The 25,817-nt window shown below is 44.5% G+C and overlaps 1 protein-coding gene across 1 annotated transcript in view; it reads left to right on the top strand.

Moving 5' to 3' along the window:
- Nucleotides 1–13,108: 13,108 nt before the first annotated feature.
- The window catches only part of NPAS2 (neuronal PAS domain protein 2), a 106,251-nt gene continuing 93,542 nt past the window's right edge, over nucleotides 13,109–25,817 (top strand). The window contains exon 1 of the mRNA XM_042032977.1: nucleotides 13,109–13,454. Coding sequence (XP_041888911.1) covers nucleotides 13,147–13,454 — 308 coding nt within the window. The 5' untranslated portion in view covers nucleotides 13,109–13,146. The remainder of the gene's footprint in view (nucleotides 13,455–25,817) is intronic.

Below are 25,817 nucleotides of genomic sequence, written 5' to 3'. Positions count from 1 at the left end.
AACCAACAACTCATGTACTAAAAATGTCTGACCAAAACAAAGGACTTTATTGGGACAAAATCCAGTATTAGATCTCTAAAGGTGATTACTTTTTCCCTAGCTATTTTGTATTCATTAGATGTGTCTTTCTACAGTGAGCTCTTGCTTAGGTTGTTAGAGTTGATTATCATACAAACTGGTATCTTTTCAAACATTTGCAGCTGTTATAAACAACATTTGTTCTGGCAGAGACAGACTACAATAGGCGTCTATAAAATCTGAAAAGTGATGGAGAAGGTGAGTGGGGAAAGGCAGTTCACTATTTCATCTGATGCTAGAACAAGGCAGCACCTCTGAGAAACACAGTGGAAGAAAATCAAGGGAATGCAAAGGATTTTGCACAGAGCATATTTAAATTGTGGAGCTTAGTGCCACAGCAGTAGGTCCTGAATTTCTCATTCTGAAGAAGTGTATGTTATGGGGTTCCAAGACAGGAACAGATTCCAAAAGGGTTTGAATTACTTCATGGAGGAGAGAGCTCACAGGGGCACTACACAAAGTTGTCTGGATGCATTCTTCAGCATACAACATACCCAAGTGGTTGTTGATTGCTTAACTTGTAATGGTGCAGACTGGGAAGGATCACTCTTTTTTTGGACTGTCTCCTGACTGTCTGCATTGAAAACTGTGTGAGGTTGAATGGACCTTAACTTTGGTCTAGTTCAGCCTCTCTGGTAAGTGTTGGTGGCAATCAGCCCTGTCATTTTAACGACTGCATTTTCAGGATCACATTCTTTGGATGGTGCATTCAGGTGTTCTTTCAGACATTTAATTTTAGTTCTCATGAATCTGAAAGTTCAAATGCATTTCATCTGTATAAAGCATATTCTGAAGCAATTTATTCTGTTTTCAGACCTGTCACTTCAATGTTCAGTCTTGACAATATGAGAAGTTCTGCACTGAGGTAATGCATGCAGAACAGGAAGCCACTCACCTGCCCAGATGAGTCTGACCTAATAAACCTTATAGAGCTGGATTTAGCTGCTGATTGGGATGCCTAAATTTGGTTGAATGCAATACAGATATCCCTATGTGATCTACATGTCTAAGCTTCCACTACAGTCAATGGAAGTTTAGTCAACAGGCAATGGAATTAAGAGCGAAAATTCATATTGTTAGAAGGTAAACTCCACCACTTGCTTAGCTGAACTACCCTGGCTGCATTAGAAGTAGGCTTTAGGTCTCCAGTGGCTGTTGCAGAAGCTTAGGTAGACAGGTAGACACAATTTGGATTCTTTGAATTGGGAGCTGAATTCATTCATAATTTCAGCTAAAGTCTATAGTGTTATTAAAAATTGGTCTATGCTGGATGGATTTGGTATGTTTAGGAGTCCCAGATTTTCCCTACACCAGTCCATAGCTCTTCCTCATCTGAAAGAAACAATTGCTTTGGGAGAGCTCAGTGCTTTCAGATGTATACAGTTTGCTCTATTTCCTTCATGACATCAGCTGGGAGCTCCCTTCTTGGTACAGAGAGGGACTGTTTTTGGCATCAGGAAGCCTGACTAGCTGTTTTCAACCAAGTGGGTTCCTGAGGTTGCACATAAGCTTTTTTTCTGACTTTAGAAGATTTTTTAAATACTGGACACGGCTTCTCTGAAAAGAGATGCACTATGGCTACATTTACAGAAACAGCTTGCAATTTCCAGATATATTGGAGTCATTGTCTGAAAGTCTCTAACACTGATTAAATCTTGAGTCCTGGCATTGACATCCGCCTCTGAGGGGGCATGGGTGCAGCACCCAGGACTGGGGTGCTAGTGTGTGGTACCATTTCAATGAAGAATGTGGTTGGGATCCAAGGCTCAGACTGCAGTGCTTCCTCGCTGTGCCAAGCTTGTATAAACAAACTAATCCACCAGAGCAAGATAAGGTGTATCATCACATACATGAGAATTGAAAACAAACTCAAGTACATCCACAAGGACATAGCTGATTTTGATTATTAAAACAAAAAACAAACACAAAGCAGCACCAGCATGTGTGTCTCCCTAAGTATTACTAAAGGATCAGTTTAGCTGATTGTGCTCTGTCCCATCAAACAGGAGGGGTTTCTCAACACCCCATCCTTCTTTAGCAGCTAAAGACCAAGAGGGGGGGGTTATTTGGCTGTGCTACGTTTATCTCTACCTGGCAATGATTTTGTCATGCTGGCTGCATGCTGCATGTTCTGTACCTTATCCCTAGGATCATGTATCTGCATTTAGAGCTTAGAACATAACAATGTCAGATCTTCTGAAGGGAGCTAAAGTTGTCTTATCTCTTTCCCCTAAACCACACAGAATCATGTCATCTTTTGACTCAGGTCCCATGATCTCATCATTCAGTTACAGAAAAAATTCTCTTTCTTTTCCCCCTCTCTTGACAATTCTTTATTGATGCTGATCCGATGAGTAGGAAGAGATGGGGGGAAAATCTGAGAGGTGAGGAGGTGAAGTGGCTTTCCAGTGGCAATAAAGCAGCTCACTGAACTTCAGACTTACCCCGAAGTATCCAGGGCCTCAGCAAAGTGCTTACATCACCAGGTCACACCAAATCCCTGCAAGTCTTAGCCCATACCTCCCACCAGACTTCTGTGCATCTCATCCCATCTTCTTGCTCTCTCCTTTTCTCAACACCCCACATGTTCTTCAATGGCCTCTTCACCCTTGCTTCATGCCTTGCTAATATACTGCCAATACCCTTCTCTCTACCTGCCTTTCCAAAAGCCTCCTTCTTTTCCAGGCAGGAATGAATGGCTCCATGCCATCTTGCCATGTCGGTCTCGTATTGTTGCAATTGTACAACACACTCAGATTTCTGTTTGAATAGCAAAATGTTACTCAGCTTCCACTGTGAATAGTGGCTGCCTGGGGCAGGCATGCTCACAGAAAAGATCTTTGCTCTCTATCTAAAAAAATAATCAAAGAAAGGCAAAAGTCAAAAGCTCATCATGCCCCAAAGAAATGTCTGTATCTCCATGGAAGAGCTCCAAGTATATAAGCCAAGCTGAAGTGGTAAGGGTAGCAAATTTTCAGATCAAAGGTTTCAAAAATATGAAGTTCTGTTTTTGTGATACAGACCAGAGCTGTTTGTGCTTCTCAGAAGTAGCGAACAGGCCAGGACACTCATGCCAATGAAGCATTAACATCAGCTTTTGAAAGCTGAATGCCACTGCTGATTACTGCAAGAAGACCTGGAGCAGAGCTTATTTTAATTGAAATGAAACTTTCAGGCCATTTCACTCACTCTCATAAAGCATCTGGAGATACTTAGGCACAACTTTGGAAAGGTATTTTAAGGCATAAGTTCAATATTTGTACCCCATGTCACTTGGCTTGAGGTTGTCAAACTAATCCCTGGGTGGTGGCAGCATGTACAGGCCGGTGCTGCAGGAGGAAATAGTGGAAAACCTGAGGGTGGGCATCAGCTGGGGAATTTGGAGGGTTTTGTGGTTTGCTTGGTGGAACCAACTGGGAAATAGGTACTGGTTACCCTGGAAGTAGGAAACATTGGACTGAGACTTAGGTCATCATTGCTGGTTTTCTATAGTGCCGTATCAGTGCCATATTAGCAGTAGCAGCACAGATCAGATTAAACTTATGAGACTTGTAATAATACACCTGGCAAGGATTGCGAAATGAAAAAGGAACTGGGTAATTATGATATTTACAACCAATTTCAAGTAATGCAAACATCTCACTGCATCTTTAAGGGCAGGGAGGATATTTTTAAACAAACAGGCTTCCTTCCTGCAAGTAATAGATTGCAATAGCAGCTGGCAGAAGGATTAATCTATTTTAGTTGTTCTCATGGTTTCATCAGTTTTAGCTCTAACAAAAACATTTAAAAAAAGGGAGTATATTCTATTGCAAGGAAATTGTCAAAGGATTTCTTTTTATTATTCTATTCTATCCTGTCATACTTTATTTTCACAAGTTTAGAACATTTTGAAACATTTCCTTTTGCTGTTCAAGCTTTCTGTGATTGATCCCCCTTCCCCTCCCAGCATGGCTGTTTTTTGCATACATACTTAAATATAGCCCCTTCAGAAATCTTGGAAGTTACAATGAATAAGAATACATTTTCTCTTTAGCAACATTCTAGCCATTCTTTTCTTTTAATAGAGTGAAATACGTAGATAAATTAAGACAAATTTCTATTATTTTGGATTCATCCGGGCTATTTAAAAAATAAAAGGTAAGCAGAAAGAACTGTTCTTGAGCTCATGTAACTGAACTGTACCATGCATCTCAGAAGGCCTTAAAGAAACAAGAGCCACAGCCCTGTGCTATCAAATATTAGGGAAGGAAAAGCAAGAACACCATCGTGCACCTGTAAAGATTTAGTGTGTGTGCAGTTAGATTGCCTTTTGAACACTACACGCAGTCCTAGTCCTCACCTTAAAGGAAATGTAGTAGAAAACATTCAGAGAAGAATCACAAGGATGATCAAAAATACGGAGCAATTTCCATACTTGAAGAGTGATGACTGAGAGAGAATATGGCATACGTCTATAAAACCACAAATAGCATAAAGAGGGTGAAGAGAGACTGATTGTTCTCCTTCTCTTCCAATCCAAGAACAAAAAGGTACCAAATAACACCAGCAGGTTCAAATTGAGCAAAACCAGATGGCTCTTCATAAAGTGCATAGTTAAGCTGTGGGGTTCCCTGCAGGAAGATGTTGCCTATAATGGTTACATGGGCATATGGGAAACTTCTGAGCATAAACTATTGATGGCTGAGAAAGCACTCCAGGGAAGCGCATGCTTGTGCTACTCTTATTCACTTCCTCAGACTTCTCTTTCTGGCCACAGTTAGAGGCAGCATACTTTGGTCTGGCCCTGAATTTCTGTTCTTATTTTCATAATTGCTTCCTGATAAAACCACCTGAGTCCCTTGCCTTGCCCCAGATACATACCCAAACTCAGGTAGGAGTAGGGCTGCTATTGCAGAAATGTCTGTTTGTAAAGAGGTGCTGAAGTAAATGATTTACTGAAATACATGCAGCAAACCTAATCGGCAAACTGTTCTGGCATCAAGAACAGGAAAAGATGATAAGAGTGTCAAGAATGAAACAGTAATTCAGTTATTTTAGGGTCTTGCAACAACTGGCACTACAACAACACAGCGTGTGAAACCCTTGTTTTTAAAAGAAAAAGTGTTTTTCCATGTGAAGTGACAGCCATTGTACTATAGATGATGGACTGCTCTCATCTACAGTCCAGCCTGACAGAAATATGTTCTTGACCAATGTTAGCATTAAGAATGCTGACACTCACTCCTCATCCAAATCACAAAGGTGCAAACTTCCCCTTGGAGACATACTTCCTACACAGATCCTATAAATAGCCCTTTGGAAAATATTTTGCTCTATTTAGCTTTTTATTAAAAGCATTGTGTAAAATGAATTCCCCGTTACTCTGCACTGTTCATCTGCATGTAATACCAATGGTAATTGATTTTCTGATGGCGCATGAACTGCTAATGTAAAATGTCTGCAGAAGACTTAAAGGTGAAATCTATTCTCCCTGCAGAAAGCCTATATAATCTGGTTTTACACAGGAGAATTTTATCTGAAAAGAACCGGAGGGCAATGCAGTTTCTGCATCCCACTTACCGCTCCAGCCTGTGATGAGAGGTAGGCACTAGCCCAGCCTCACCATGACCTCTGCAGAGGTGGCAGCATCAGCCAGACACTGGTGACAATCTAAACAGCTTTTATTCAGTATTAAATTGCTAACACACTTTTGCACCAGCAGCTCAATTAGATACATACTCCTCACTTAGGCTGTGTGTTTGCATCCACACATACCACTGTGGTTTTGTCTCTGCACTCACCACTTCCATTCTCTGCAAACCTTCTGGCTGCTCCCAGTGGCATGTAGAGGGAGGACACTGGCTGCCTCACTGGACTCGTGTCTGTGTGCAGTCGGTGCCACCACATCAGGATCAGGCCCTGCAGGCTGAAACAACTCACCGCCTTCTCAGCAAACAGAGCTGAGGGCAAACATTGCCTACAGTATCTGCTGATGCCGGAACACTGCAATTACTTCTGAAATCTAACCTAATTACAGTTGCTGAAGAATTTTTCTCCATCCTCTCTGGCTCATTTACAGCTCTCCCACATTCTCCTTTATGTCTCCTTTCTTTGAGTCAATATTTACCTTTTTAACACCTTCTTTTCCTCTGCTTCCTTCTCTCCTGCAATGCTCTGTGGAAGGGGAATATCATAGCCTCTGCTAGAAGCTGCATCTGGGCACTGCCTGTCCTAGAGATGGAGGTCAAATGCACCTTCCAAATCCTTACAGCCACATCTCTGACTTTGCAAAATCAAGCAAACACCTCACCTGATTTTGCATGACTGAAATTGGAATTTTTTGTATTTTGACACTCTCCTGGGGCAGTCACAATGAAATCAGAACCACATTTGCATCAATATGAGTATGAGGAGCTGACAGCAACAAAAAAGGAAGAGCAGTCCATGAACTCACCCATTTTCATTGACAATAGAGAAAGGAAATAATCTAGTTTAAAGGAAAAAAGTTTTCTGAAGGTTTTTTTTAACTGTATCATTATGCTCAAACTAAGAGTTTAAAACAGCAAAGTAAATAGTTTTTAAATGCATGGTTTAATTTAGGAGGTTTTTTTAAAATTGTTACCAGGAATTTAGTAGCTGTTTGAACATGGATGAGTACATGGCAGAACACTCCCAGGGCCTCATTGACATCTAGTGCCTATGGACTGCAGTAGTTTAAAAAAGATTGAAAGACACAATTAAGAGATGAATCTGATAACAGTAGATAAATTCAGACTTCCACACTGTCTTGATATTGATAGTTGTTTACTGCTTTGAGAATCATAGATGACAGAGCTGTATATATGTGGGCAGATTCATATACCCCTGAGTTTGAACATTTCTTTATATTTCTTTTGTTATTAACTAAACTTTCACATTTAAATTCTCCATGTTTCTAGTAGCAAGTGTTGTGACTAACAACAGCATCATGAGCTTAAGGTAGGTGCAAGGGTAGAGTGGTACACGGAATCAAAGCAAGCTGAGAAGAATTTAAAAGGGCGAGTGTGTGGTGGTGAGTAGTATAACTCCAAATGTGTGAGCAAAAATGGTACCAGGAAAATAGAGGAAGGAGAGCAATTATCAAAATGATTTGAAAAACGGTGGAATCCTGACTGTGATGATGAAATCCAGGCCTAATCCAGGTTCTGCTGAAATCACTGGAGATCGGGATCGGGCTGTTTCTTGTAAGGAGAGAGGCAACAGTTCTCTACACCTTCCTTCTGCTTATCAAGAGCTTCTGGATGAGGTAGAAGGTCTCTGTAAAACTGGCTAGGAATTAAAATATTTATGCAGGTCCACAGGGATATGTGCCTGCCAGAAAAGTACTAACACAGTGCAATAATAACGTAAGATGTAAAATGTAATAACTATTAGCAATAGTCTTTTGTTCTCAGTCAAGGTAAAGACAAAGATGCTGCGTTTGCATTCAGACTTCTCCCAGATGTTCTTAATTCAGTTGTGGCACTACAACCCCTTATTATCTTCCATTTCACTGGGACTTCCAGAGCAAAAATAGCAGATCCCTTACTCCTGGGTTTGAGTTCGAACTTCCTTTACTTGAACAGCTCTCAAATCTGAACAAGCTCCACCAGCCTGATTTGAGACCAGAGCCTTTTTCCCAGGCACAGACATGGCATAGTTTCTTATTCCTATTAACCAGCACAGTCACATTGGAACTGGATGTATTCCCATGAGATGTATTCCCATTTTGCTGTGAGGGAACCAAAGGTCTTGTACGGACCAAGAGGTACATGGTACATAGACCACTGTCAGCCAGAAGTGGCTCATCTCTTTCCCACACAAGGAGGAATTATTTCCACAGCCTTGAGCTTTGGCTCACCAGGCTGACACACGCACACATACAGTATGGTCCGTGGCAATTGAGTGCACACATACAGTTTGTGCTGTCTAGAAGTTCTTCCCAGAAAAGATGCAAATGCTCAGCCACAAGATTGCCAGACAGCAAGCTTTAGGGCTTTCCAGGCACCCAGCAGCAATTCCAGCCCTTCCAGGCAGCAAGTCTATTCAATGTTCAGCAACTAATTTTTCAACCCACACCTTCTTCCTCCCCACTCCTTGCATTTACCACTTAAAGGGAACTTACAACCCCTTTTTTGGATGAGCTAAGTCAAATGCTCAGGTAGTTTGTACACCTGGTTAAGTTCTTCCATGAAAACCATAGCAAAGGAGTTTTTTTCAAACCAGATCTGACTGAAGGAAGTTCAAATCAGCAAATTGGCTCTTCTCTTGTAATAATCATGCAGAAAAACAAGGAGTTTGGTCTTCTAGGGGAAGAGATCCTGAAGACCCATCAGACATCCTACTCCAGTGCTTGGGGCATCTCCAGTAGGATGCATCTGAAGTCCATTTCACTGTGGCATCTCTCTGCTTTTCCCTCATTCGGAGACTGTGCTGCTGACTGATAGGTATGCGCTACCTCTCCCTCCCTCAGGAAGCTGCAAGCCACAGAATGAAAAATAATACTGATCCCCAGAAGACTATTCCTCCCTGCAGAAATTTCTAACAGAATTGGTTACAGAAGTATATTACCCAAAGAAGGAGCTCCTCACATCTGTCCTTGTGCTCCCATGCTCGCCTCCCCCAGCCAGCCTGTCTGGGAAGAAGCGCAGAGCTCCCAGCAGACACAGATGGTGTGACTCCTCCAACTAACAGGAGACATTAGATTTATTTGCTATTTATTTGTTCCTGGTGCTCTCGCTTTCAACATGGAAGGTAGGAAAACAAGTGGCCCAAAGTCTGTCTTGCCCCTTAATTAATATTAATCAAATTAATCCTTCTCCCTCTTCTAACTTTCTTGAAAACTAAAGAGAACAGTTTCATATTCAGTGGAATTTGGTCAGGTCTTTGAGGGTCCTTTATTTTTTTCCATCATGGTCCTCTCCCCTACAGTGCCATCTCTGATTTTTGCACCACTATTGCCATTTATTTTGATCAGAGGATGATTATTTGGGAGAAACCTACTTACTTCTACGCAAACACTAATCCAAAGTAGGCTTCATATTTCAGTTATGGGCTGCAAATGGCATCCTATTTCCCCCCAACCTCTACTGGTGTCTGCTGAAAATTAAAAGCCTTTATATAGCACAATCATAGAATCATCACAGAACCTTTTGGGTTTGAAAGTACCTTAAATATCATCCTGCCATGGGCAGGGACATCTTCCATTAGACAAGGTTGCTCAAAGCCCCATCCTACCTGGCCTTGAACACTGCGAGGGATGTGGCATCCACACCTTCTCTGGGCGATGTTTTAGCACCTCACCATCTTCACAGTAAAAAAATTTCACCTAATATCTCATCTAAACCTGTCCTCTCTCATTTTAAAGCCATTACACCTTGTCCTAGCACTACATGCTCTTGCAAAAAGTGACTCTACTGCTCTCTTGTAGGCCCCCTTTAGGTACTTGGAAGACCTCTGCTTCCAGATTGTGGCAGCCAGGCTCCACTTCTGGAGCCAAGGGATGTCTAGATAGCCCCTGCGCCAAGGGTTACACCTTGCAGCAGCAGCACCTCATAATCTTAACTCTTGGCAGCAAGAGAAAGCAAACCAGCAGAGTTAAACTCAGTGCATCTGGGTTGAACTCACACCCAACCCCAAATCCCTCCCATGGTCTTGCCACAATGGAGCAGCAGGATCCCTGGGGCACTGCTGTCGTCTCAGGCTCTTCCCCTTGGCCCTCCAGCCTGGGAGACACCTAGCCCATGGTTCATGGCCTATTGAAAACCCTGTTGCCTTGTTTCTGGGCCGTGAAGGTTGGCCAGCCTATTCTAGTCGAAACAAAAGGGATTGTGTCTTTGGATCACAGGCTCCTGGTGTCTGAAAAGTTGCTTATTAGTATTTCATTATTATTAAAAGATTTCATTCTTTAAAACTGAACGCTGGGCTCCTTGCCTAAAGTTCTTACATGTAGCATCTAGCATAACCCTTTGGTTAATTTCCAACCCAAACTTGGTATTCACAGCATTTGGTTATTTTCCATGTGTCACTGGACAGAGAGAAAGGCTGTGTGTTTTGAATGGCTGGTATTTCACAACGAGGTTCAGGTATGAGCTGGGAAAAGCCTGCCTCACCCTCAGCCACTCTGCTTTTTGTTGCCCTAATTAAAGTTTACACCGGTAACCTAGGGAATGAATTAAGAAACAAACCTCAACCAGTCTCACTTCTTCACTTGTGCAATGGAGTCCTTAGAAATTCACAGGGGAAACGCTGAAACACAGCACGGTAAAGATGTAATTTTGTACATGCAACCCTGTGTCTCTCTGATTGCATTTCTCAGCCTGGTATTTTCCTTAAGGTGCTTGGTTTCCCAGCTTCTGAAAGCACAGGGTTGGTTTGGGGAAAGAATTTTGGTAGGTTTTCAAAAGGACTGGAATATCAAATCATGTAGTGTATATAATCATGGGAAGTTCCTTTTCTCTAACCTTACAAGGCTTGAAGATTTTATGTTATACTTCATTGTGCAACACAAGAAAAGTACCTCAGGAACAGAAATGTCTTTTATTCCACTCCCCATGTATCTGATGCTTTATTCCCTCAGGCACTACTTGTTTGCCAAAGGATTGTTTAACCACTGTTTGACAATTTCCAAATGGGAAAAAATGCTGGGTTTCATCCAAAGGAAGGGAGGAGCTTTTTAAAGTTTTGTATTTAATCTTGGTTAAAAGTAAACAACTTTACCCTTTCAACATTAGTCATGCCTGTTGTGTAAAGTATGGCGTAAAAGCGCTCAGCAAAGGAGCGCAACATTTTTCCATACTTTGTAGCTACTTACATTTGCACTGGGGATTGAATTGGATCAAATAACTGGCTGGATAAGGTGTATGGCGGGAGGCGGACATCACAGCGGGGTAACTGGGTGAGCTGGGTGGTGGGGGTAGCGGGAGAAGCAGCACAACTCCTCACAGGAGCCAGGTAGCTGGAGCAACCATCAGTCCACACGCTCCGCCCACACACGCACACCCGGAGTGGGCAGAGTGTTCTCTGCTGGTGGGTATTTTGCGAGGATTAGCGTGTCTTTAAAAAGGGAGGCATCAGGGGAGATGGGGAAACATTGCCCGCCACACAAACTCTGCTGGAAGAGGCATGGCTGTGCAGTCAGGCCTTTTGGTGGGGACAGAGCTTGCACCACGATACGGGGGCTTCCCCTCCCCAACAAATCCCTCCTCTGAACAGCAAAATATACAACTCTCCTGAAAGCAAATACTGTATCTCGGGGAGAAACCCCTGCTGCCGGTGGAAGAGGTGTCTGCCAGCAGTGCCAACAAGCCCCGGGTCCATTGGCGGTGCGAGGGCGACAGCGGGCAGGGGGCAATAGCCGGGGGGCCCGGGGAACGCGGCTCCCGGGGCTGCTCCGGCGGGAGGGGCGGGGAGCGGGACCGGGAGCGGCGGGGGGAGCGGCGGGAGCTGCCCGAGCTGTGCCCCCGCTCCCCGGCCACTTCTACCTTCCTTGGGGAAGAAGGGCAACGCCGGACCCCGCTGGAGCCGCCGCCAGAAGCCGGCAGGAGTGTCAGTCGAGGTAAGAGCAAGGCTTCGATCGCCAGCTCCTACCCGGCTCGAGCACACCGCCTTCTCTCTTACTGGCCACTTTGCAGGACGAGTATTAGGGAAAAAACATAGGCAAAAAAAGGCAAAAAAAAAAAAAAAAAAAAACGGCAAAACAGGAAATAAAAAGAATGACCTACTTTGAAACAAGGAAAAAAAAAAAAAAAACGCTCTCTGTCAAGGTTTTGCTCCAATTGCCTGCGCGCCGTTGCATAACCAGATCGGGAGCTCCTGCCTATGCCCGGCGAGGCCGTGAGCCTGCCCCGGGGCAGCGCGGTGCCGTGCCTCGCTCCGGCCCGCCTCCGGCCGCCACCACCGCCAGGACAGCGGGCACGGACAGGGCGCGGGATCACCCCCGAGCCGGGGGCCGAGCGGGGAAGGCGTCCCCACCCCGCCGAGCGGAGCCGCGCAGGGGTCCCGCCGGATCGCCCCGGGAGCCGGGGCCGGGCACCGGGCGCAGTTCTGCCCGGCGGGGCCGGCGGCACCGGCGGAGGCTCCCGGGGTCAGGTTACCGGGGCGGCCGCCGGTGAGAGCAGGGATGTCGCTACAGACATATGTAAACGTGGGCACGCCGGGGTTCGCTCGCGGCGGCGGTGTGAAACCATCCTTGATGCGGGGCTGGCTCTTTGGTTGAGGGTTTTTTTTCCCCTGCTTCCCCTTTCGTTCTCTTTCCAGCTTCTCCTTTTCTTGGATCCTCGCCTGTCTCCTCCCACAGAACGAGAGAGAGAGAGAAAAAAAAAGGTCACGTATGTTTGGAAAAATATGTAGGTCAGTGGAACATTCCCTGCACTTGTGCACAGGAGCCGGGGCGGGAGAGCTCCTCCGCAGCCCTCTCGCTACCCATCGCCCCAGCCCGGCCCTCCCGGCGCCCACCGCGGGTAGGGGAGCGCCTAGCGCCAGGGTCTCTTTACCCCTCCCTGACCCATTTCGAGCAACAGCCACGCGTTTGGGCTCCCCCCGGCCCTCAATCCCCCCTCCCCCCGTTCCCCCCCCCCAGCTCCCCCCGCTCCCTGCCGGAGAAGGCGAGCGAGCAGCGGAGGAAGCCGGCGCGGGAGATCCTCTGCCGCCGGGGCCGCGGCTGCGCCCATGGGCGCGGGGCGCGGAGCGCGCCCCCGCAGCGCCGCCGGCTGAGGGCGCGGGGCGGTGGCCCGGCGGCGGGGGCAGGCGAGGGGAGGCGACAGCGGGCGGCGATGAAGGGCCGGCGGAGAGGATGCCCCCGCCTCGCCCGCCGGGCTCCAACTTCGCGGAGAACTATCGGCCCCGCAGTCCCCGCGCCCGCCCTGCCTCTCCCGGCCGCGCGTCCAACTTAATGCCCCAGCGGGAGCCTCAGCCAGCAGCCCCCCCGGCCCCTGGCCTCCGCACCCCCCCGCAGCAGCCCGGGATCCCGGCGGCCTCCCGGTGCCGGCGGAGCCCCTGGCCCCGGCGCGCGTGGGTCCCGCGGCGCCCGGGGCGGCGGCAGCGCGGCATGCGGCGGCCCCGCGCACCATGAGACAGGGCACCGGCACCGGCGGCAGGCAGGAGGCGGGCAGTGTCCCCGGCTCCTCGTCGGCAAGGAAGAGTTTGCCGGCTCCCGAGGCCGGCCTCCTGCGCGGCTGGAGCAGCGGCGGCCGCTGCCGCAGCGGCACCGGCAGGCACCGGAAAAGCGGCGGCATCCAGCTCGGCGGCACCGGCACCAGCACCGGCGGCGGTTCCCGCGCCCAGGTGGCCACCGCGGACAGCAGCAGCAGCAGCAGCGGCGGCGGCGGCGGTGGCTGGGGCTTCCCCGCCGCGCTCCCGCAGCACCGGCACTCCAGGTAACGCGCGGCCGTGCGGCCCCGACCCTGCCTCCGTCCCGTGGGGCGCCCACCCGGGACACCCGCCCGGGGGGCGCCCGTCCGGGGCACCCACGCGCGATGCTCGGCCACGCGTGACCCCCGCGGCGGCGGCCGGGGACAGCTCCGCGCCGCCCCACGCTCCGCGGGGGTGACGGACGCGCCCGGTGGTGCGGGGTGGCATCGGCCTTGCCGCGGGAAAGTTTCCGTGGGGAACACGGTATGTGCGGCGTGTCTGTCCCGGCCGGGCTGGCGGGTTCCGGCCGGGCGGGCCCCTCCGTTCGCGAAAATAAGTTGCCCCCTAAGCAGTCCTCCTCCCCATCTTGTTTTGGTGTGGTTGGACTTTTCCTGATTTTGGGGGTTCATGTAGGCTACACTGGAACAGGATCTGCGATGCGACCGGACGGTGTTTGTCAAGGAAAACTTCCAGTAGGACCAGTGGGGTTTTTGAATGGACGAAAGCTCCTGTGGGGAGCAGAGGTTGTGTCGTGTGCTGGGAGAGCCCTGCTGCTGCAGCAGCCCTGCGCAGGACTCCCGCGTGTTCCCTTCCGTGTATGGAATGGGGTAAATGTTAAATCCACGGCTGAACGGCAGCACCGGGTTCACACGGACTTGTGCCGTGGTGTTTTCCTCTATGGTCACTAGCCTGATTTGTCAATTAACAAGCATGCTCATCCAGAAACTTTGCTCCGTACTTCTTAGCTGTCTGCAGGATGGCAGCTTACTTTCACTCAAGTGACTCAGAAATAATTAGCGGTTATAAGCATTACAATCAGCAGAGGAACTTGGATCTTTTCATGGCGCTAAACCTCCAGAAGGGCTCTAGGGATGTCTTGGATGGGCACAGCCAACCTGAGCATTCAGTTCAACAAGTGGTTGCCTCTTGAATTGAAAAATTATCTAATTTATGCTAGTGTGAGATGTTAATGCACTAACCTGTGGGTTTAGTTTGGTGGTACTAAATAATTATAGTTCACAGTGTCCAGACATAGCCAGCTCATCCATCCACTGATCCACGTCTGATTCTGAGAGCTGTCAGCTGGTGGAGGGCCCAATCCTGCATACATTTCAGTGGATAAATATGGACACAACGGTGTTCTGCAGAGATGGCCAGGAGTATTTGGTGAATGTGATTGCCAAACTGTACATTATTTCACTGAAGATGTGAAAATGAAGGTTTTCTAGAACCAGGTATGTGACATCAGGGTGATTCCCCAAGCTGGCAGCACTTCTGTGCCCTGCACCAAAGCCTGGAGACGGTGGGCTTGCCTAAATTTGTTTTCATTCACAAATAAAGGTGCCTCCCTGCATGTTTGCAGGGTTGAATCCACAGACTATACTTTGCAGAATTAGGATTTTTTGCCCAAGTGTCCACCCTGAAGCATGCCAGAGCCCTTGAAGAAGTTGTTATTTTATCATAGGCAGCAATGTTGTCTACAATTAAAATTACCTAGTGCTTTCTAGTACAGTGCTCTGCTGTCGGGTGCTTATGCATTTGCTAAGCTTAAGCCTAGGCTGATTATTTTCCAGGTTGAGTGTCTGCTGAAGACAGACTGTCTTTGGGAAGTTCCAGATTAGATGGTTCGGTTATTTCTGAGAACATGGTAAGAAGAAAACTTTGGTGGTTCTTTGACCAGGCATTTGGTGAAGATGGTTTAGGTATACATCCTATATTAGGAGATCTTGATCTTTCTGGGAATCTGAAATTTTTTGGCTATGTTAAAAAGCACTTTCTTTGAATTCTTGTGGCATCGTGTTTCGGAGCAGGGAAAAGATATTTGGCTTGGGATCAGTCTTGTGATGGGGGTGTGCCTTATGTTAAGCCTCTGACAATCTTCCGGAACTTATCTCCATTATAATTTTGTCACAATGCTCAGGGTGTGTGCTCTTGGGAGAGGAATTGTTGAGCACTTGACCACTGCCCTCGCTGAAGATGCTCTCAGCACAAGGCATGCTGGACATCCCTGCACTGTTAGGAGCTGAGCAACTGCTCCCTTTCCTGGGAAGGATGAGAGCACTGCAGTTGGTGGCTGATGGGCTGAGTGGACTTTACCTGCAGTTCTTTCAAGGTGTAGCTTCTACAGTGAGCATATAAGGACAGAGAATTGAAGACTTTCTCAACTGTGTCTTCGGTGGCAGAGTGTGCCTGGTGATGCCATGGAAGGGTGGAGGAGGAAACTGCTTAATTCACTTGCATGGTGATAAGAAATTGTGGGACTAGAACTGAGAAGTACTGGTGATGGTGACATGGAGAAATTGAAGAGCAGAGAATTGAGACAAAGGATTTGTGGGGTCATAGATGACAAAGCTTGGGAACAAGGTGCAGAGAACTGTAGATAGGGGTGGTAAACCCAGACCAAGAGAAGGAATGGTGGGAAGAAGGAAGTTGAGACTTGTAGTGTACAGAGACAGGAGATCTGAGCGTGCAAAACCAGTGGTTTCCAGTCTTTCAATAACCAGGGCATGGTACTACTACTTTTTCATCCTTCTCATTTTCCTCCCCACACTGTCTGCTGTGTTTTTCAGCCCCTGCCTCTACTTCTTTGCCTCTGCCCTGGATTGGTAAATGTCATACAGTTAAAAATAACAGTCAAATATACATTCTATGTGCATTTAATTGCTTTTCTTTCTGTCTTAGATGAACTTAAGTAACTTCCATTTGCGTTTATAGTTCTGTGTCTAGGCTCTTAGGGCAGATGCACTTGAGTCGCAGATTTTGTAGTGGAATCATTATCTGTATAAAAAAATAATTTTCCTAGATTTGGCTTAACTGTTAGTCTGTCGATCCTTGATCTTAATAAAACTTCTTGAAAACTTAGGCTGAGGCCATGTGAATATTTGTATTTTAGCTAATTTCATTCAGTCAGTAATCAACATCAGCTGATAGGCTCATTTTATGAGTCTGACTACTGAAGTTTGAAAAGGAAACACCATGTAATAGCTTTTAAGCAGAAAGCATAGATGGAGGTGGGTTTATTTGTGCAGTGCTGCTTTTGGCATTGCATTTTTTTGGGAGGGACTAAAGCCCTTGTGACATGCTATGGGCCACAGAATACATACATACATACATACATACATATATATAACAGTATATTGCCAGCTGAATTCAGAAATACAAGAGCTGCAGGGCAGGAAAGGCAAGGGGGTGGCAAGGGATGTGGGTCATGTAGGCTCATGCTCTGAATAAGGAGCTGAGAAGCTGCAGATGTGGTTCATTCTCTGCTCCTTGTATTTATCTCATGGTGGCTTGGGGATGTTGGCAGATTAGACTGAGGGATTTAGGGGAATGGCTCTCTTGGCCTCGTCCACATAAATTCAATGTACATTTGGGGGATAGAGGGTTATACACTGGGGTTTATGCTTCTCTTCCTATGTCTCTTCCCCCTGAAGGCAAACCATGAAGCACAGCTCAGTCCAACCAAAACATTGTTTTTAATTACACTTTGGTAAAGACACTTCTATTCCCTTATCCAAGGACCAGGCAGAAGTCAGTGTTTATTGCAGGCTGCCTGCCACATTTGAGAGGAATAGTCTGTGCATCCCCAGTGCTAGTTTTAATCCTACTCCAGTCTGAAAATCCACTTGTGACTTTAGAAAAATAAAGCTCTCACAAAACTTAGGTCAATGGTGAGCTTGGACCTTTGTCCCTAGGAAATAGTATTGCCATATTATAATACCAGTATTATAGTACTTTATCTGCCCACTGTTTCTTGTCCTCTCCTTTACCTGCAAGCACTTTGAGGCAATGCCATCTCTTTCTCCTGTGTCTGTGTGGCAGGTAGCATGCCTCGAGTGCCAGGATACTCCAAAAATGACTATGTAAATGGTGGGAACAGGGTGGTTATCTGGCCTCCTGTTTGGGCACAAGTCTGTGTAAAACAGTTGGGCTTCTGCTGGCCTGATTGTGACAGAAGGTGTTTTTCAGCTGTTTTACTGCTGTTCTTAGGGATCTGCATAAAATAGAAGATTTCTAGCCAAGTGAAATGTGATATGGGAAAAAAACCTAAAGGATGTATGTACATTTGAGATCAGAATTGAAATTTGGAAGTTCAGGTATGAAACCTCTCATTTCAAAATGTACAGGAAGTGCTGGCATGACAGAGTGTCATCTACTGGGACATTTCCATCACCCTTTCTCTTTGAGTATCTTCATGTGAGATAAATGTAATATGCATGTCAGGTTGAAAATAAATAGAAAAAAATGTATCTATAATCATAGAAATTAATTGCTACAGGTTACTGAAGATGCCGAAGCTTGGACAAAATCTTCCATGGACAACTCAGAAAAAAACAATAAATGCAATGTGCAGATGTGATTTAAAAACCAAAGGGAAATAGAACATTAAGATTATTTCTAAATGGATGGAAAATAATAAAAAAAAATCCTCATTATTTCACTGTAGCAGCTATGATGTGCCATATCTTCAGTATCCTGTGCTGTTGATTCCCCCACCTCAGAGATGTATAATGGTGAGGGAGAAGGTTCGGAGGGACGTAGCAAAGGTGATCAGAGAAACAGAGTGACTCCTGTCTGAGGACTCTGACAATGCTGATAAAGTGATGCAACAAACATCTGTAAAATTAAGCAAAGCATGGAGAAGGCAAACCAGGAATGACTGATCACAGCAACTGCAGCAGAGGGCACTGGGTGAAGCAGGCAGTTGCAGGAATGGAAACAAAAGGAGATGGCTCTTCACATGGCGTGGTCAGACTGCTGCGCTCCTCACCACAGGATGTGGATGCTGAGAGGTTACATCAGCTAATGAGGTGACTGGATGAGTTCATGGAAGAGAAATCCATCAAGGGCTATTAAATTTAAAACCACTGCCTCTGGCTTAGGAAGTTTTGAGCTGCATATTTTGGAAGCTTGGTGAGTATCCTGAAGAGATGCCACCATTGGTTTGCCTTGTTCTTGTACTCTCTCCTCAGCAGCTGTGTCTGGCCATGGCTGAGAGGGGCTGCTGAGCCAGGTGGTCTCCCTGTGTCTGCTCTGCAAATTGAAGTGGGCCAGCATCTGGCCCCCCTCAGTTCCCAAGACCAAGATGCTACTGGTGGCTTGTACCTTCACTGCTTAGGGCTGGCCCCATTACAGCACATCTACCATGGAATGGGCTGGTTGGGAGGAGCTAGTTGAAGTGCTCCGAAGAAGAGCCAAGGCATGATGCAGAACTGTACTGCAAAAAGCAGGGTAGGATGCTTGAGCGCACCCCCTGGTGTCCTGTTATGGAGCTGTGCAGTCATGCTGAGGATTATCTTCTTGGTTTCAAGTAGATTCAGAAAGCAGTTCATTCAGGGAAGCAATCCCACCAGAAGGCAGTGAATACCGAGATACAATGCCTGGCTGAGGAAGTCCCTGCTGGGAGATTGTACTGTTGCTACATGCCTGCCCCACTGACACAGGCTTCCCCAGCCTTCCCTGCTGCCCCGTGTCAGGGAGAAGATTTGGGCCAAGGTGGTCATCTTCCCTGAGGAGGTGTTGCTGCAGTTAGGGGTTTTATCTGTCTCTACAAGACCAGGCTTTGACATTCTGAACTGAAAATGAGTGGGCTGGGAATTAAATTTCTTCAGCTATCCACTGCGTTTAAGCGCTGGTTAAAACAAAAACGTCATGTTGACTGCTGTTTACTAAACCAGACAATTTGCTTAATCATCTCAAAGGCAGATTTTAAAGCCATGGATTGCATTTACCACAGCTGTGCTAAACCAAAGGCTGTATTGCTGTTCACTTAAGGAATGGTCAAAGCACGATGTATTCAAACGCAGCTCACGCTGATGGTATTTTGCTGGCTTTTGGATGAAGTCTATTGCTATTAAAACAACAAGCACCAATCCCAAACTCAGCAATGTCCTAAGTCCTTCTCATCGTTTCTTAAAATTTCCAGATGCTAACTGATACAGAAACTCCAATGCAGCACTTAATGGAGCTCACAACTGCCTAGCTGTATATTTTTGGGCTACCTTATGTAATAAAATGGCAGGGCCTTGCACTGCCTGCACAAACAAGGTTGCATAAGCAGCCTGGGGAAACAACCGGAGCTCCAAGAGCCCTCCTGAATCCTGTGCATCTTGTTTGATCTCGTTTAACATTATTTAATAAGCAATATTAACCTTTTCCTCTCTTTCCCCGAAGTTATCTGGGACCAGTGATACTGATTTAATTTCATGCACAGACCTCACTTTTTAGAGAAGTCCTCAAACTTTCCAGTCAATTGAGCAGCCTGATGTCTGGGTAGCCTTGAATTTTCTGTAATCAGCACTCAATCTAGTTAAAAATAAAAAGACGTTAAAAACAAAGCCTTGAACAGGAAAGTACTTGTTTTTCACTCTCATTTCTAATCTGGTAACCATTCTTAAAGTTCATCACTATGGTTTGTTCTATCAATGGATAAACAATTTATTATTCAAGCAGCTTTGGTTTTTTCTTTTAAAAATAGACAATACTATTCAACCACTGGGAAGAAAACTAGCATGAGAAAATTGTAATCAATTTTAACAGGCTTGCAGATGGCAATTAATTTCTTTAAGCATAATGTTAGCCCTGCAAACAATAATAATTGAGTTTGATTATTTATTACCCTTTTATCATTGATGAGCAGCTCAGACTGTTTCTTTCTTGATTCCCTCTGTTAGGTGTGTCAAATTTTTAAGCTGGAAAACAATTTTAATAAGGCAGCTTCCACCTGTAATCTCTAAATCAACAGGTGGATGTAACTGTGCAAAATCTGAGCATTACTGGTTATCTGATCGAGTCAGAGGCTGAATAAATCTGATTTTGAGCATGTCCTAGACTTACTGGTTTGGGTGGGACACCTCTCATTAATAGTTTATGGGACAATTGACATATTTCCCATATTATGCATAAGAATGGTATGCTTGCAAAATCTAGTCAATAATAAATACTGTGTGCAGCATGATCAGCTAGAGATAGGATATTTCTCTGTTATTTCTAATTCTCATACAAAATATCTGCCTTGGTGTTTTCATTGGTAATTCTATGGATTTTACTTGTGGTATTTTGTCTGTTTGTGGTTTTGACATATAAAACAGGAAAAGGTTTTAAATTAGAGGCATACCCACATTCCAGTTACACTTCCAGTGAGGGTTCCTTTAGTTTATCATTTATAGAGGGGAAGACAGCTATGTGATTTCTACATGGACCATTAAGGCCACTATTTGCTTAAGCAAAATCTTCATCCTGTTCATCAGATAAACAATCAGTTGTTATAATTTGCTTTATTTTTGGCTACCAAGATGAGAAGAGTATTTTATTCTCCAATCTACTTTTTTTATGCTTTCTCTTCCATGTAGTAATACAATATTTGGGAAAGATAGTTTCACATAAACAGCCTAATCAAACAATAGTTCTGTAAAGCAGCTGAGTGCATTTCCAACAATTTCAGCAAAACAGATAAAAAATAAATAGGTCACTTGTAGTCACTCCTGTATTTATATTTTTTATAAGAAGGACTAAATAATCTTCACCAGGCTGTCACTGAAGTCAGTGGAAACTTTGCTGGAATAATTCTGGGCCTTTAATTTGATTGTTTGTAGAGTGGCACCAGTCATTTTTTTCATCTTTTTTCTTTCTTTCCAGCACAAAGGACCTTATTGTCAGCTGATGCACACTGATGTAACTCAGCGCGTTGTAGCAATTACATTTATACTGCCTTGCCTCTAACATCCGTATTTCTTCAAAAATGCATCATCTTTTTCAACAACAGAATATCTTGCTATACCTTGCTGTAATTCAAGTATAAGAAATGAAGCTGCATTTGGTGCCTATCCTGCTGTCCTCATTAAGGCAAAACTCCCACTGAAATCAAGGAGAGTTTGGCTGACAGAGAACTACTGACTCGAGTTTCTGAAATGTCTAAACTTTCTCACTTTCTGGGTTTGATTTTTTTTTTTGTAATTTAATTTTAGATTTTTATCTCACCTTGTATTCTAACCCTTCCCTCTCCTTTTATTTTTCTGGTTTTGAATCTTTAGCTTCCTTTACTAGGATCTTTTTTCTTTTTAATTCTGTCAGGTCTTAGGACCTTCTACTTCCCACCTTGCCCTCTCCTCCTTTCTTCTCTGCTCTTACTGTCTCACACTCTGTTTCAGTCTGCTATTCTCACCTTCTCTGACTACAGCACTGTAAAAAGTTGATACACATCATGCATGTTTCCAGGAATTTCATTTAGCTTGTTTAGACCCCTTCTATGTACAGGTGCTCATTTTAAGGTGCTTGCCTAGGGCAAAGCAGCAGTTTGTAAGATTGGTGATGCAGGCAGAGATTTATTTGCACAATACTCATCTCAGTAATCCTTCCTCTTCTTCTGGGTAGAATCTTAGAATTTCCTCTGAAGTATTGATGAAGGGTTTCAGCAGTAAATTGAGTTTTGGGCTGATAAATATTTGGCATAGTATTGCAGTCAGAAAAAAATAGTCGCGGATTTTGAAGTCTGTGTAAAAGGGGTTTTGTTGAGGGTGACAAAACTGGAAATCTCCAGAGAAATGGGTTTTATTCATAATTCTTTACTGTGCAATGTTATGAGCTTAGACCGCATACATAATGCTTTCTGTGCATCACGTCTCTGATCCATAAACTGGGGCAGCTTTACAGAGTATTGTAGGGTGTGATCAATTCTGGGTGCCAGTCATGACCAGGTGTCAGAGGAGTGCACGAAACAGGGGGCCCTGGGATGCTAAATATACCATTGAGAGGAAGAGGAGCTACAGTAAGGGTTTTTTGGGCATTGATTCAGCTCTGTGGTTAGGATACATCAGGAAGTACCTTGTCACTTTGCTTCCAGCTGTGCAGCACCTGATGGCTTTGGAACTCTCCCTGGATGTCCTGGCTCCATTGGTGTCCTGCACAGTGGCTCAGTTCTCTCCCCCACCCTGCTACCTCTTAACTGTTTGCATTTTTCAGATGGAAAGCATTTTGAGAGTTCCAAGTATTGTTATTTTCTTGCAAGTCTGACTGAAATTTGTGTTCTTTCTCAGAAGACCTAATTCATGCTTGTGAAATAAATAGTAGGTATATGGCGTCTTAATGTATAGCATTTCAAACGAAAGTTATCAGCTTACTGTTTTTCAGCATCTGGATCCCTGCAGACATACTTAAAGTAAAAGACAACACTAAACTCACTTATTCTCCCTTAAACAAGCAAACACATTTTCTCTTAGTGGAATGATAAAAAATAATTTTTCACGGTGTCCAATTGCCTGCTACTCTGGAAAACCTAAAATGAATCAAAAACTGCAGGCTATATATAGAGAGTAATGACAGTTAAAGAAGCATTTCTTCTTTGATGCAATTTCTATTTGATTTTCTTAAAACCCTTCTCTTCCAAAGACCCATTTCAACTGCATCTGAACAATAGATTTATTGTTGTCAACTGAATGAGAAATTTGATAAAGATAGCTTTTCTATTTCCATTCAAAATAGATTATTTTTCAGAGGTCTGAAGGATTTAAGTTCAATTTTTAACTTTGAATTTCACATTTCATTTGACCAGTCTATAATATATGTATTTTCAAAGTCCTAATTGGCATTAGACTTGGCATATTTCTCTGCATATTTTTTCTTGCCATATTTTTTCTCAGTGTGAAACTATTAGAGGGTCATTGCTCTGGTTAATGAAAGAGGGCTGACATTCTTTGTAAGTTGCGAGTGTTTAAATATTCCTCTATGCAAATTTTCCCCTTTAATGAAAAAGTTTAAAGAGACATCTTAAAAAATGTCTTTAACAGTGTTGAAAAATGCAGGTTACATTCATTCAAAATCTATGATATCTGGTGGTGGGAGGTGATGACACATTTCAAATTTGCTACTGTGTAATTAAGAGGGGATTCCATATAGGAGATGTAAGCATAAAAATTGGGTATGGCTCTTCATGATACTGCTGGTTTTGCTGCTGAATTCTTCAGTAGTTTTGTTAGAGTGTATAATCAGTTACGCTTGTGCTGATTTAATCAATTATTCTTGTGCACAAACAAACAAACAAACACACACAAAACCCAGCTAATTTCAGACTGTCTTTGAAACATCAGAACTAGAGATTTCACTTACAATGAAAGAAAATATTATTTTCAAGCCTCTAGAATGATTTTTAAAAAGGCAAAGATATATTTGGGAAGTATCGTACTTTTGGGTACCAGCAGCTGTGTATCCTTATGCAAAAGTGGATTTGGCTGAAAGACCGAATCATAAATATTGTGTTTGAAGATTGCAGCAAGCTTTCATATTTGCAAGAGATAATGTAAAATGTGCAACATTTTTTTCTTCACTCCAAGAAGTTTGTGCTTAAACAGCTCGGTCTCCCAAATCTAATGAATAATGATGAACAAACAAAAGTATCCATGGCTTCTTGAATCATGGGGGCTGGAGACCATTCTGTCTGTGGAAGCAGAAAGGTCAGCCTGCTGTTGTCAGTTTGAACACCCTCCTGCATACTGCCAAGCTGTGAAGTGGCTTGGAGGCGGAAGATGCCAATAAATAACTTGACACTGGCACTCCAATGACTTCACATCTTGTGGTCTATGAGCTTTCAGGCAAGCAACAGCCTGCTCCTAGCTGCATTGCTTGGAGGAACCAAGGGAGCTGGGGGAACGTCTCATTTTTCTGCTGGAAAAATAATCTATTTTTTTCCCTTTTTGTAGTCCTCCTCTGCCTTGATCTGCTGTTTGGGGAAGTGAGGGGTGTAGCGGGGGAGGTAAGACTTATCTTTGATCTGATGGCTCCTTTCTTTCTGGGCTGGTCTCCAGAAAAAACTTTTTCCCCCTTTGGGACACTGTGCTTTTCATGGCAGAGGCTCTGCAAACAGGAGCGCTGCAGAAGATCCTGAGTTTGCCTGACATGTGCTTAACATTTTAGCACAAATTCAGCAGAGTAGCTTTATTCAGGTAAACACTTAAGCACATGCTTTTCATTACTCACAATTTCATCTGCGTTTCTTTCCTGAATATGGAAAGACTTAAGCACATATTTAGGGGTTGAATAGGTCTCCAGTCTGACTCATGTGTAGTGCAGCGAGGATGGGTTGGATGGAAAGGGAGCAGTCATCGCGGTAGCATGGCAGCTGTGAAGTAAGATGTACTGTCTGAAAACCAGCATGCTACAAAGGGGCCTTGTTCTTCTGGGAGGCAGCTTTTTGTCTGTATATGGTCTCAAGAAGAGGAGCAGACCTGAACTTTCTGCTTTCATCTACCCATTTGTTCTTCTGTTTCTCCTTATTTTGAATTGCTCTGCATGCGGCTTGGATGATGTAAAGTAGGTTTATAATTAGAATTTTTTGGTTGCTCTGCAACTTCATGTTTGTCAGTTTTAAGATTCACCCATCTGGCACCCTAAGAAGAGGACAGTGTTCTTTTGCAGAATACTTTTGTCTATCTGCATGTGGAGACGGTGCTGTATGCTAAGTCCTCTGAGGATTTCTCGCGTTGCATCAGCCACAGAAGGTTTTTGAAATATAAGTATTTGTCAACAGTGAACACATACCCAAACCTTTTGGCTCTTTCTAGCTACTTCATTCATGAAAAATGTTTGTTCACAGTTTTGCATGCAAAACTTAAACTGACTCAGGCACTGATGTAACCCTTTTCACTTCTTTTGAGGATCTGAATTATGAATCTAGATTAATGTTTTGCAACACAGAGAAGGAAACAGAAAGGCACTGCAGAGGGAGCTCAGAAATGGTTCTGTGGGAAGGTTGTTTTGGTGAGGCCAGATCTTGTCTGCTCTTAAAGGTCTTTGCTGACAGTAGCCCGTGTAAGGGCACAGTGGTAACTTTCTCTAACAGATGCATGTTGTGTGCAGGTACTTTGCTAGCAAAACTAAACTCTTTCCATGAGTGGAATGAGCTATCCAAGCAACAAAATGTTTCAGGGGAATATACTAGAGTTGGCAGAAAGGTGTTTCCAACATAGGGTTCATTGAAAATTCTTCCACATTCCTCACTGACAGTGTCCCCCAAAATTTGACACAGACTACACCTAAATAGAATATGGATAATGGGTTCCAAAACCTTAAGTGATGAATAGCCTTGATTGTTGCATTTCTTCTTGTGCTTTGACCAGGAGCGTGACTAGAGTGGAAGTCGCATGTTTTTCGGGGATTATAATGTAGGAAACGTCTCACTTCAGGCCAGGCTTTTTTTTTGCATGTTATTCTGGAGTTAATAACGTTTTTGATGCTTTTTCCTAGTCCTGTTTCCTAGTTTAGCTAGTCTGCAGGTTTCTTTTGGAGAAATTTATTTGATGTGAATTTCCTCTCTCTCTGCCAAAGCATGACACCTCTTGCAAACAATTGTCTTGAAGAACAAAGCAGTGACTGGGAGTCATAAGATGTTTCTGGCA

The sequence above is a fragment of the Corvus kubaryi genome, unplaced genomic scaffold (assembly GCF_017639235.1).
Source record: "Corvus kubaryi isolate FWS band 111438036 unplaced genomic scaffold, C.kubaryi_AGA036_p1.0 133, whole genome shotgun sequence".
Taxonomy (NCBI): domain Eukaryota; kingdom Metazoa; phylum Chordata; class Aves; order Passeriformes; family Corvidae; genus Corvus; species Corvus kubaryi.
Note: the sequence above shows the minus strand (reverse complement) of the source record. Positions and strands in the feature narration are given on the sequence as shown.